The sequence below is a fragment of the Lipophrys pholis genome (assembly GCF_963383615.2).
Source record: "Lipophrys pholis genome assembly, chromosome: 21".
NCBI classification, from domain to species: domain Eukaryota; kingdom Metazoa; phylum Chordata; class Actinopteri; order Blenniiformes; family Blenniidae; genus Lipophrys; species Lipophrys pholis.
The window spans coordinates 19,096,685-19,109,025 of NC_137649.1; the positions used below are offsets into that span (position 1 = coordinate 19,096,685).

At 43.4% G+C, this 12,341-nt stretch overlaps 1 protein-coding gene across 1 annotated transcript; it reads left to right on the forward strand.

Moving 5' to 3' along the window:
• Positions 1 to 1,090: 1,090 nt before the first annotated feature.
• bmp2b (bone morphogenetic protein 2b) lies at positions 1,091 to 7,297 on the forward strand. The gene is made up of 3 exons (XM_080490322.1): positions 1,091 to 1,527; positions 2,617 to 2,984; positions 6,046 to 7,297. Exons 2-3 carry the CDS (start codon positions 2,630 to 2,632, stop codon positions 6,945 to 6,947), a joined length of 1,257 nt encoding a protein of 418 aa, XP_080346448.1. The 5' UTR covers positions 1,091 to 1,527; positions 2,617 to 2,629; the 3' UTR covers positions 6,948 to 7,297.
• The last annotated feature ends 5,044 nt before the right edge of the window (positions 7,298 to 12,341 follow it).

Here is a 12,341-nt window from a genome sequence, read left to right on the forward strand (position 1 = left end):
GATTCACTGCATTGCTTTCTTGCGAACAGGCTTAATGATTTGGCTGAAAACACAGCCCCGGGACAAACACCTAATGGAGTACACAAGAGGGAATAAGTGGGGAAGGGGGCTCTCCGTTTATCTAGTCGACACCGACAACAGCAGTCTGGACTACGAGAATAATGCTGAAAATTCACTCTTGACACTTTGTGCTGTGCAAACATGTATGTTTAATCAAGGTATATGACAAATAGTATGTGAAATGTAAGAATAAGGAAGTAGAACAGGTTTTCTGCAGGGCTCTTAAACCATTGTAGATATAAAACAGAATTTATGCTGCCCAATCTGTCATAGACACACTGAGAAACCGCTGTGTTGGAACTAAAATCTAAAGTGAAATCCAGCCAGGAAGGAAGCATGCATAAGTCAGCAATGGTGTGAGACACTTATGCAGTGAAGTCTCATCAATGTCATGCACATATGCGCACACAAACGACAGCGTACACACACAGGGGAATAAGCCAATCCCTTTGCAAAGCAACACATTACATTATCTAGTAACCATAATCTGCAGATATTAACACCTTTTAATCACCTGCGCATAAAACCTGATGAGCTGATGTGATGTTTGCCTCAGGGAATGCAAAAAAAAATTAAAAATACAAAAGTAACAATAACATGTTTTGATGATATAAAAAGAACTGTTATCACATGAAAAACAAGAATAGGTGCTTTTACAGTTGATTTTATGACTATATCGTTGGAATTGTCACGATGGGGGGGGGGGGGGGGGGGGGGGGGGTCCTTAGTAATCAGTTCAATGGGCGATATCTTCTACATTGTAAATCACAAAGACAGTACAAGCCATAATAACAAATCTTGTCCCGGGGGTCTCCTGGGGTTTTTGACCAAATCTAATCAACACCGGGGGGGGAGGGTGCCTGAAAAGTGTGTTTATTTGACATTGTTAGTCATAAAAAAAAATAAAAAAAAAAGTTTGGCGTCTTCAGGAGTCGAGGTCCGCGGGAGGCGCTTTATAGCGGACATATGATTGACAGCCCCTCGGTGACATCACCGTACGACAAAAAGAGTCGCGGGGGGAAGAGAAGGCACCAATCAATTGAAGCACTACAGCGTGGCGCACGGAGGAGAGGCGACGCGCTCTCCACACTCGCAGCAACAACGTCCTCAGGAAGGAGCGACTTTTCAAGTGCGCTTATTTCTCCAAAAAGCCAGCGCCAGTCAACGTTTGCGTCAGGGATATTTTTTCCCCTCTTTAAGATGTTCAGTCAAGACTCTTTAAAGTTAGATCGGTTATGCCTACGCGAACCCGCTTCCTCATAGACTTAACATACTTTTTTTTTCCGTGCTGACCAAGACCTAACCCGATTTGCAGCTGGTGAGAATATGTGCGAGAGGCGATCGGAGAAGGGTATGGGCTGTCTTTGGTCCCCCAAGGAGAAGCAGCGTGGATTAAACACGAATTAATGTGGAATTTATCGGAGCCCAAAGGTGGAACGACGACCGGACACAGCGCTTCCTCGTCAGGTAAAAAGAAAAAGGATGGATTCATTATCAAAAATATTTAAGGATTCAAGTAAATTCAACTCTAACTGATGCCTGTAACTGTAAAACAACTTGCTCCAAGCGGTACATTTTCACTTAACGAATTGAATTCCGTCTTTTTTTGTAACCACTTTGATTATAGGGTGTGTGCGTAAAAGTTAGGAGTTACGCTGAAACGCACCGAAAAGAAATGACATTTAAAGTGGTTTAACTTGAAGGCTGTGTTACTCAAATGATATTTAGTGTTTTTGATGTTCATGATGTACTGTCCCGGGCTACATCTGGCCCTGGTACGCACGTCAGATCTAACACCTGCGAGCCTCTTGAAGTAACTCTATCCCTTATGATTATACATGACCGTCAAAGCCTCTGCAAACAGACGCTCGCAGCACCGTCTGACTGCCTCTTGCTGCTGCTCTGCATTTAACTCTTTTTTCCCCCCTCGCGACATTCCTTAATCCTTCTTGTGATCTTTCGGGTTTCATATGTCTTTCTCTGCGTTTCATATTTCTCTCTCTGCGTTTTACATCACTACCAACAAAATTTCTTATCTCTTTTTAATTGGAGACTATACGTCTGCATCCCACCCGCAAATCCTTTAATTGATCTTTTCCTTGACACTTTTTCTTCTTCTTCTTCTTCTTCTTCTTCTTCTTCTTCTTCTTCTTCTTCTTCATCTTCTTCTTCTTCTTCTTCTTCTTCGTTCAGCCCTTTCATAATTTCCTCACCTTGATATTTAACGTCAGTTATTGCCGGTGGGGGTTTTGTTTTTTCTTCAAAGAGGAAAGGTGTCTTCCCTTTTTAACCTGCTCTCCCTCAGTTATCCGGACTACATGGGGGGGTCTCTCTCTATCTCTCTCTCTCTCTCGCACACACACACACACACACACACACACACACACACACACACACACACACACACACACACACACACACACACACACACACACACACACACACACACACACACACACACAGGTTGGGTGATGCTGCAGTGAAGCCCCTGCTGCGTCCACCTCATGTCAATACTTTGGAGTCAGTGTATTGACAGAAACCAAACTTTCTCCGCAGGGACTGACTGATCATGGTCGCCGTGGTCCGCTCTCTCATGGTACTGCTGCTCGCTCAGGTGTTGCTGGAAGGTGCTACGGGACTTATCCCCGAGGTCGGCCGGAGGAAGTACAGTGAATCCGGGAAGCAGACCCCGGAGCACTCGGACAGCTTCCTCAACGAGTTTGAGCTTCGGCTTCTCAATATGTTTGGACTGGGCCGCAGGCCGACCCCGAGCAAGCAGGCTGTGGTGCCGCAGTACATGGTGGACCTTTACCGCATGCACTCAGCGAACGGAGACCACAGCACTAAAAGACCCAAGAGCATGGGGAAACACGCAGAGAGAGCCGCCAGCAAGGCCAACACGATTAGAAGCTTTCACCATGAAGGTATGTATTAGTGACATACCTTTACCTGTCAGCCGGAGAGCTCCTCGGCCCTCTCAGACAACCCAAACCTATATTTAAACATGACTCAGTGCGTCAAGACTGAACTTCAGAGTCTTCGCCGTTTTATGGAGCTTTAGTCACTTACAGGTGACACGCGTCTCAGCTATTTGTAACTCTTTAATAAGTTTGCAATTGCTTCAAACTCAGTGACACGGTTTACAAACAAGCGTCTCCTGGTACAATTAGATGGATTCTCATCTGCGCTGTGATGCAACCGTTAACCAAACATGCCCCCGGCGCAGCTGTCACGGGCTTCAAAAACATCAAGGGGCGGTGGTATCCCTGGGGTAATTTGTTTCTTAATAATTGATGGTGTTTGCGTGGCCACTGAAAACAGTTTTTCCAGACACGCACCACAGGAGGAGAATAAAGGGCGGTGTGCCTTTTGCGCAGGTGATAGTCATCGCCGTGTTACTTCAGTAACGCACGACATGACATTATACTAGCACGCATTATGACAAAGTCATCGTGTCAGACTGAATTCTGAGTCATTTTTTTTACGAGACTGAAATTATTCCTTGGTAACGGGGGAGAGGAGGAGTCGCGCGCCTTATTCTTTCCAAATCGCCCCTATCTCCGTGCTGCGCGTCATTACGCACGTTCCAATAACACCATAATTGCTCACTTAGTTTATATGTTGGACACGCGCTGATTGTCGAATTTAGTGTTTCAGTTCAACTATGTTTTATTTCCATAACAACATATGCCACGAAGATGAATAATTTTAATACAATGAAGGGTGGTAGACTGGATACACTGCAGTGGATAGAAATGTATAGGCGTTGTGTTTATACAACTTTGATGATGACGTCAAATCATTTGAACCCCCCCCCCAAAAAAAGAAAAGAAAAATTAAGAAATTAAATATAAACTTATAAATGGTTTATTTATATGTCAAGTTTAACAACTAAGTAGCAGCCAGGTGCACCTGATTATAGTTTTTGAATAATTGATATATTTAAAAAGTGATTTACTCTCAAACATATAGCAACTCTGTATTTATCATTCAACTTCCTATATTCCATGTTCCAGTTTTTACAGCATACAAGTGACTGAGTCCATAGGGGCTCTACACAGAGTCCTCATACAGAGTCCTAAGTGTTTGACTGGGGGAAGTTTCCATCAGGGGTGAGTCAGAGGGGTGGTTGAGTGGTTGCTTGGGTGCTCTCCAGAGGCCTAGTGCAATGACACCAAGTGGCTACACTGACACACTACAAACAAGCCTGGCCTGGGCAGCTAGGCTGAGTGACTGCTCCCAGCTCACTGCTGGAAACCTCTGCACCAGGCCAACACACCTTGACACCACTGGCCATTACCAATGTGTTCAGACTGTGTTTACATACGTCCCCTTGGCTCTTTCATCCTGTCCTCGCTGAGCAGCAGCGGCTGTAAGTCCTCCGATGTCAAGAGACATACAATTGATGGCCACTCTGTATAATAAGCATGTATCTACAGATGTAAGTGCAGCACATCAAAGCAAACAGCTCTATCATTCATCACATCTGCCGACTGATATTCATTTCACTAGGATAATTAGTTTCACTGCGATCAGTTTTCAAAAATAACCATTTTCCATGCCAAATAGAACATTTCCACTATTACACAGGAAGTGGCTGCCAGAGACAGATCCCTGATGAATGACCTAACATTAGCCTTTATCTTTTGTTTTGGCATGCAGCACAAAAAGAAATTAGGAATGTTGATACACTCATATCTGTGGTTCACACGTTTTTGACAAGCCTCGACTTGTTCACATAGTCTTTACTTAAAGGAGAGAGAGAGAGAGAGAGAGAGAGAGAGAGAGAGAGAGAGAGAGAGAATACTATTGCAGGAAGAAACTGGGAAAGAGTGACAGAGAAGGAGTCAGAAAGAAAAGAGGCTTTTGGGCTAAGAGAACAGAGGGAGAATGGGATTTAGGGGGCTGAGGAGGGAAAGAAAGAGAGATTGGGGACAGAGGAGAGGGAACGAGAGATACGGGGTTTTCCCACATCAAATGAGAAGTGATGGGCCTAATTGAGGTCTTTGTGCCTCTGGAAGGAGGTTTAGGATGAGATGGTGGAATTTCCTAAACGCCTCCTTTGAAAAAGCAAAGACTTCAAAGTTTGTGTTTACTTTGCTGCACCAAACAGATTAAAAACGTGTGTCTATACATCATCTATGATCTTCATAAGTAAGAGTTCAAAGTGGGGCCGCCTCAAAGAAAATTGCTGCTTTTACTGAGACTTCTGTCATTTACTGTACATTATAGAGGGGGATACCAATGAACTTAAGTGTATATACATGGATAACACAGGAAAGCTCTTTCAGACTGCCAGTTAATGATAAAACATCAATAGCACAATGCTCAGCTTTCTAACTATAATAAATACCCTCAGTATCTTCTGTTTATAATAGTTTCTACAAAAGCAAAGAATAAAAATTTACACTGCAACATTTAACAAATAAAATTTCCAGCTGGCAAGTTATGTTATACACTTTCAAACTTGGCATGAATGCTTGGATTTCTGTGATATTTTTTATTTAAATATTTCTGTGCAGTCCGTTGCTGAATTTTCAACGCATGATAAAACTTTTGTCATGTCACCAATAAAAGCTGTATGAAGAAGCCTGATGAAAGTAAATCTAACCAAACTGCTTTCATCATTCTACATTTACCCAGGAAAATTTAATAACATGACACTGATATCATCATTGCACCATAATGATCATTGGTCCTTGCGATTACACTAATTAGACAGTGTGTGTGCGTGTGACGATACGATACAATATGTATGGGAATGGGGCACAACCACTCATTATAAGTTTGACTGGCTGCTCATCAGATAATATGAGCAAGAGAGCAGATTCTTTATATTAAGTCGGCAAAGGGATAATTCGATCTTTTAAGGCACAAGCCATGAAGCTTGTTTTTTGTTCATTTATCTTGTAAAGCTTTTCTGTTTGATCCTTGTGCTTTTCGCATCATCTCAACTTATGATTGTGTCTCTTCTCTCTCCCTTAGAGTCTATGGAGGCCCTGGCAAGCCTGAAAGGAAAAACCACCCAGCAGTTCTACTTCAACCTCACTTCTATCCCAAATGAGGAGCTCATCTCCTCTGCAGAGCTGCGCATTTACAGGAATCAGGTCATGGGAGCTGCAATCCCCAACAACAGCAGCACTCGTGACAGTGCTGCTGCCGGTGGCTTCCATCGTATCAACATTTATGAGATATTCAGAGTTCCTGGGACTCACGGCGGAGAGCCTCTGGTGCGCTTGCTGGACACTCGGTTGGTGCAGGACTCTTTGAGTCGCTGGGAAAGCTTTGACGTCAGTCCTGCTGTATCTCAGTGGACGTCTGGGAAAGGCCACAATCATGGCTTCATGGTGGAGGTGCATCACCCAGAGGAACGGGAGATGAATGGCGAGCATGCCCAAAGACGTAGTAGGCATGTCCGGGTGAGCCGGTCCCTGCACCAGGACCAGGACTCATGGCCTCAGGCCCGACCCCTGCTAGTGACTTACGGCCACGATGGCCGTGGGGACTCAGTGCTCCACACGCGGGAAAAAAGGCAGGCGGCGCCCCGCAAACAGCGCAGGAAGCAACCGCACAAAGCGAGCTGCAAGAGGCACGCCTTGTACGTGGACTTTAGTGACGTGGGGTGGAACGAGTGGATAGTGGCACCCCCAGGCTACCATGCCTTTTACTGCCAAGGGGAATGTCCTTTCCCCCTAGCAGACCACCTCAACTCCACCAACCATGCTATTGTGCAGACGCTTGTCAACTCTGTCAACTCGAACATCCCCAGAGCCTGTTGTGTGCCCACTGACCTCAGCCCCATTTCTTTGCTCTACCTGGATGAATACGAAAAAGTCATTCTGAAAAACTACCAGGACATGGTGGTGGAGGGATGCGGCTGCCGATGAGACCTCTGTAACAGAAAGAAGCTGAAGAGACTGAAAGAGATCAGAGGTTAATAATGGACAACCGGTTTCCCAATGAAGACATTTATTTATACAAAAGAAACACAAAATAGAGCTATTGTGAAAGAAGAAAAAAAAAACTATATATGAATATATTTATGTCTACGTAAAAGTTGGGAAAAATAAATATTTTAATCAAAGGAATATTCCTTTACTGGTTTTGAAAATGTATTTCTGATGTACATTTTGAAATGGGTGCAATACCACATGAAGTATAATGCTCAGATTTTTATTTTGTATTTATTTCTATTATAACCACTTTATTTGTAAATAAATAATGGGTATTTATCGTGAAAAAAAACCCGTGGTGACTCTAGTTTTCCAAAATCAGCCGCTGCTGATGTATGTCTTGGTAAAAGGGAGGTATGGCGGTGGCGGTGGGGTGATGCGAATACGATTTTCTAAACTCTGACAGAAAACAACACACGACAAGACGGCTGCACTACACTGATTGCAAACCAAGCACTGGGCTATTTGTGTAAAATGTAATTGGAAACCAACAACAATACAAGTTTAGAGCGCAAAGTGACAAGACTGGGTGTAATGAACTGTAGGTCAGCATGGGGTCACCGGACAATTTACAAGCTAACCAATGTGATAGACTCCCACGGGAGGATTAGAAAAGCAGCAGAGCATGTTTTTAGGCATTACATGTCACTGCAAGGATCCCTGGGAAGACTCTTCCAAAGGCTCTTGTGTTTATTCAGTTCCCTACCAATAATATTGGATGAAAAAAAAAAAAAAAAAAAGCTAAACTGCAGAGCTTCTGTGGAAAGGTCTTACAGGGCACAAGGTTTATTTACAAGGAGATTTGAGACTAAAAGATTGCAAACTGTGGCAGACAGACAAACCAAGAGGCCCTGAGCAAGAAAAGACCCAACTGGCACTTTAATTAATAAAGACAAACATACACAGAGCTGCACCTGTCCACATACAGCACAGGCTCAGACAGATTCTTCCTACTTCTGAGTTTGGCCGCCTTCCTTTGTCATCTCTGAGTCATGAATCTCTAATGTGTATCAACACTTAAAAAAAAAAAAAAAACACCTTTGCAGAAATCTCAGCAAAAAAAACCTCTCAACAGAAACAATGCCCTAACTAACACCCAAAACATCTTGAGAAAAGTGGTTTATCCTCAGTAGGCCATCAGAGGTGAAACATGCAAACGCATGCTGCGGGAAGAGTTTGACGTATGAGAAACTTGCGTAAACGTCTTTATACTGCGAACATAACAGTATAAAGGAGAACAATGTGACATCAAGATGAAAGCGAACGCACTAAAACTGAAAACTATAAAGGCATAGATGGGAATTTATAGTGTCGCCACAATAGCAGATCAGATAATGAGAGAGAGAGAGAGAGACGGAGAAGGAGAGTTTTGCGGAGTTTGAGCGACTGCGTTTTCTGCTATGTTTGCATTAGAAAAGGGTTTGGAGGGATCACAAGGCAGCTCAAAATGCTCTAAATAGAATGTTTTTATGTGAGCGCACATTGGGACCATGGAATGTTGGTTTTCAATCTCAGACACATGCATTTGCTTGCATGGAAAACCAACGTGGTTGTTTTTTCAATCATCTATTCAAGGGTTTCCTGGTGGGCTTTTTCACTTCAAAAACAAATGTGCATTGAACAAAGATACACTTGTTACTTATATAGGAAGTGTAAATCAAAACATTTAGAAGGAGCCATGAGACTTTTTTCAGGGGCTGTAAAAACACTAAAATGTCACTTTTTTTTTTAATAAGCCTCAGATCATGCCTATTATCTCCATTCTATTCTTCAGAGAAGTCCATCTAGGAGTGTATAGGATGCAACTATTTAATCTAATTACACCCTCTGATAATTCCGCACACACACACACACACACACACACACACACACACACACAAAACTTCATTTTCAATCTCCTGTATATGTTATTATACCTTGTCCCCCCGCCCACCCCCAACTCCCCTCAGTCTCATCTGGTGTCAATTTTTCCTCTGTGGATCCCAGTGCACCACAGCCCTACACATGAGCTATGCAGAACTCTGCCAGTAGTGGCACCATTTTATTGGACTTGGGGAGGAAGTCACTTTGCTGGCACACTTAATGAACACTTGATAAAAATCAACACTGAAAACCTGAAGCACCCCCTCCTCCACCTGAAAAAAAAAAGGCTTTAGCTACAAGTTCCAGAAGTAATAGTTAGGAGTGCGACTTGTGGAGAATTCTGTGTTGAAAAAAAAAAAGTGTTAGATTTAATGCCTTTATAGTTCAAGTCCATAAACCTTTCATTGGGTTGGGTGGAAATACTGCTCCCGGGGTGGGTGACACATGGGCGGCACTCCTGAAACTCCCCTTATGCTCCCCGTCCCAGCTGAATTTGGGTTCTGGTTGTGCTGTGAGTTGGCCACTGTTCCTCCAGCTTCTGGGGGGTTCCCATTTTAGAGCCATGTTAGTATCAGACAGCTCCTAAGGGACCACTTCTAAACTTCTCACTAAGAAGAGGGGTCAGGGGTCAAAGTAATAAGGACCTATTATCTCTGCCCTTGCTGACTGACTTCCAGGCTCATCACGTCATCACAGACGAGCGGCTTCAAGTGTGGTCAGCCGCTGGTTGGAACTAAGAACCTGTTTCTGTTTGAGAATCCAGTCTCTCTCTCCTACTTTTGCACAATCTGGGCTTCAAATCGGTCTCTTTCAAAGCAAGAAGTAGCCAATGAAGATCTCAAAAACTGTCTGTGTGTAACTATGAATTTCACGATTAAGTTATAAAAGCACAATTGCGAGATATGTATTCCTGGCACAGTTCTCTTCACCTGCTGCACAGACTTCTCCAAAGTAGCGCTCACAAAACAGATTTTCCCCTTCCTTCTCCACGAACATCTGGCGAATCAGTTTAAGGTGTCCTTTGCTGTATTTGTTTACACACAAACACACAACAGAGCAGCCACAAAACTGATGAGCATAACACTGGAAGCTGGGACCTACTAGCGTGGCAGGGCTCATTCATTTTGTTTGGTGCACAGCAAACCACACCAAAACTATCTGCAGCTCCAAACAAACCAAATCGTAAGGGTTATAAAAATCAGATTTCCAGATTTCTGGCTGGCCCAGAATTGGAAAGTATGTGGTGTGCTGTGTACCTTTGATGAAACAGAGGGCTCATGAGATCTCGACTGGCCCGGTGCCAAAGTGGGACATGAAAATTTAGAGAAGTGAAGAGAGACAGCGGCCACTTTAGAGCCTTTTCTAAGTTTGGATCTTTTCTTCTTCATGTGCTGCGCACACTAATTTTAGAGATGGTGCACATGGTGTTTTTTTCTGTATTCCGAGAACAGCCAACGAGATGACGTCCAGCATAGCGAATACTGTGGCATCTGTGCTGCAGCTCTGAACACATCAAACAGACGGGCGTCCACAGATTCAGGAGCAGTGCAAATATGGAAATTACTTTTCCAGAACGACTATACAGATGATCGTACTTTCACATATATACAATCTTTGCCTTTCATTCTTCCAGTTGCACATGTCTGCAGGAACAAGCACACACGGACTCAAGCTCATCTGTGAGCATGTTCCACAGATGAACTGCTTTTGACTTCTTAAATGTTGGTACACTCTGAATATAAAAGGCATGTAAGAAATTACTACAGCATTACTAAAGACTATTGCTACCTTGCTCCTGAACTATGTTCTGCTACTACCATTACTGTAAGAGCTAATCATGCATGCAATTACAGTGGCGTTGGCCTGGAGTGACATGCTGAAATCATTACCTCTGGCTGGGACTCTGTGGAATAGACCATTATATAGCCTTATACTCACAGCGGAATAATTTTGCAGCTAAGCTGCGTATAGTTCAGAGTTAAAAGCCTGTCTGCCATTAGGACACTCCCGAGAACAAGGCAATGAAATTCTACAGAATGGAGAAGGGCTTGCAACAAAGGATAGGGGGCAGTAGAAAGAAAAAATGACTCATTAAACTCACACAATCTATGCAGATAAACTGTGCAGCCTTCATTGTATCCTGCTTTCTCTTTCTGCCTCTGTTGATATTTAAGGAAATGCAATTCAACGCGGCGAGAGAAATACATTGATAACTCTATGATTAAGCAGGAATGGAGTTCAAGATGTGTACCTTGCACTTTGTGGGCTAACACATTTCCAGAGGATACAGGAAGGACATCCATATGGGCCACATATGGGTGAACAGGCTCAAGGATGAATTTGCCTCCAGACACTGATCTAAGGTCAGTGTCGTGTTTTCGCCTCTGATGGTTACATTTAGGTTTTGGAGTAACGGGTAAACCCCCGCTGATCCTGGGACCTTGCCTTAAGGGCGTCTTCGTACACACTGAGCTTGAAAGGGGCTGTGCGGTTACGGGAGCAGCCTCCATCTTTGTAACAGGAAGTGAAGAGATCAATCAACAGGAGCGACATGACATCCCCAGCATGCCCGGTAAATAAATGTCAATCTCAGATGTAGTAAATCTTATGCGTGACGATGCACATGACTTGAAAATGGAGATGTTCACATCGGGGGTTCGCAATGAAGAGAAAGCTCGAAACTCAAAAGCTTAGAATAGACAGGGAATAATGTCAAATAGTATATCAAACACATAAAAAACATCATTTGAAAATTAAGATTGAAATCACGTATCAAAAAGATCAGTTCACTTAAATGAATGGGCATTGGTGTGGCCACTCAGAGCTTTCTTCAGTGTCACACTGGTTAAAAATGACAGTAACACTAAAGCAACAGTCATGAGATTCAAGGTTTCAGTGAGGCACCTTGAGGAGCTCCAGTCCACCCAGCATCAGTTGATCCCCAGCTATGAAAAGAGACCTGTTATGGAGTTCAGGGCCTCACTTGGTGGTCTATGAGAACAAGCTGGTGCTGAACCTTTTGTACTTAGAGCAGATTACCAGGAGGCTGCTTCCAGATGCAGTGCACCAGTGGGGAAACAGACTCTCCTTCCCTGGGTGGTATGGGACAAACCCATTCCCCCACACTTTTCTCATTAGAGTATTAAAGCTTTGTATAAACCACTGGACTGCCATTGTCAGCGGTGCACGCACCATCTCCTCCATCTAACCATACATCTATCAGTCCATCTGTCCATCCAGGACAACTACTGCACGATTCACTGCAGGAGCAACACAGATTTCAAAATGCTCAGACAAAACTTAATGTATTGCATATAAAGCAGAGATGTTGAATATTTAGCCTGTGGGCCAAAACCAACACATCTGATGATTCAAATCTGGCCAGCAGAATGACCTTTCAAAGTTTCAAAATTGCAAACAAAACTGAAAATTTAGGATATCGTGAGCATTGAGAAGTGGACTTTT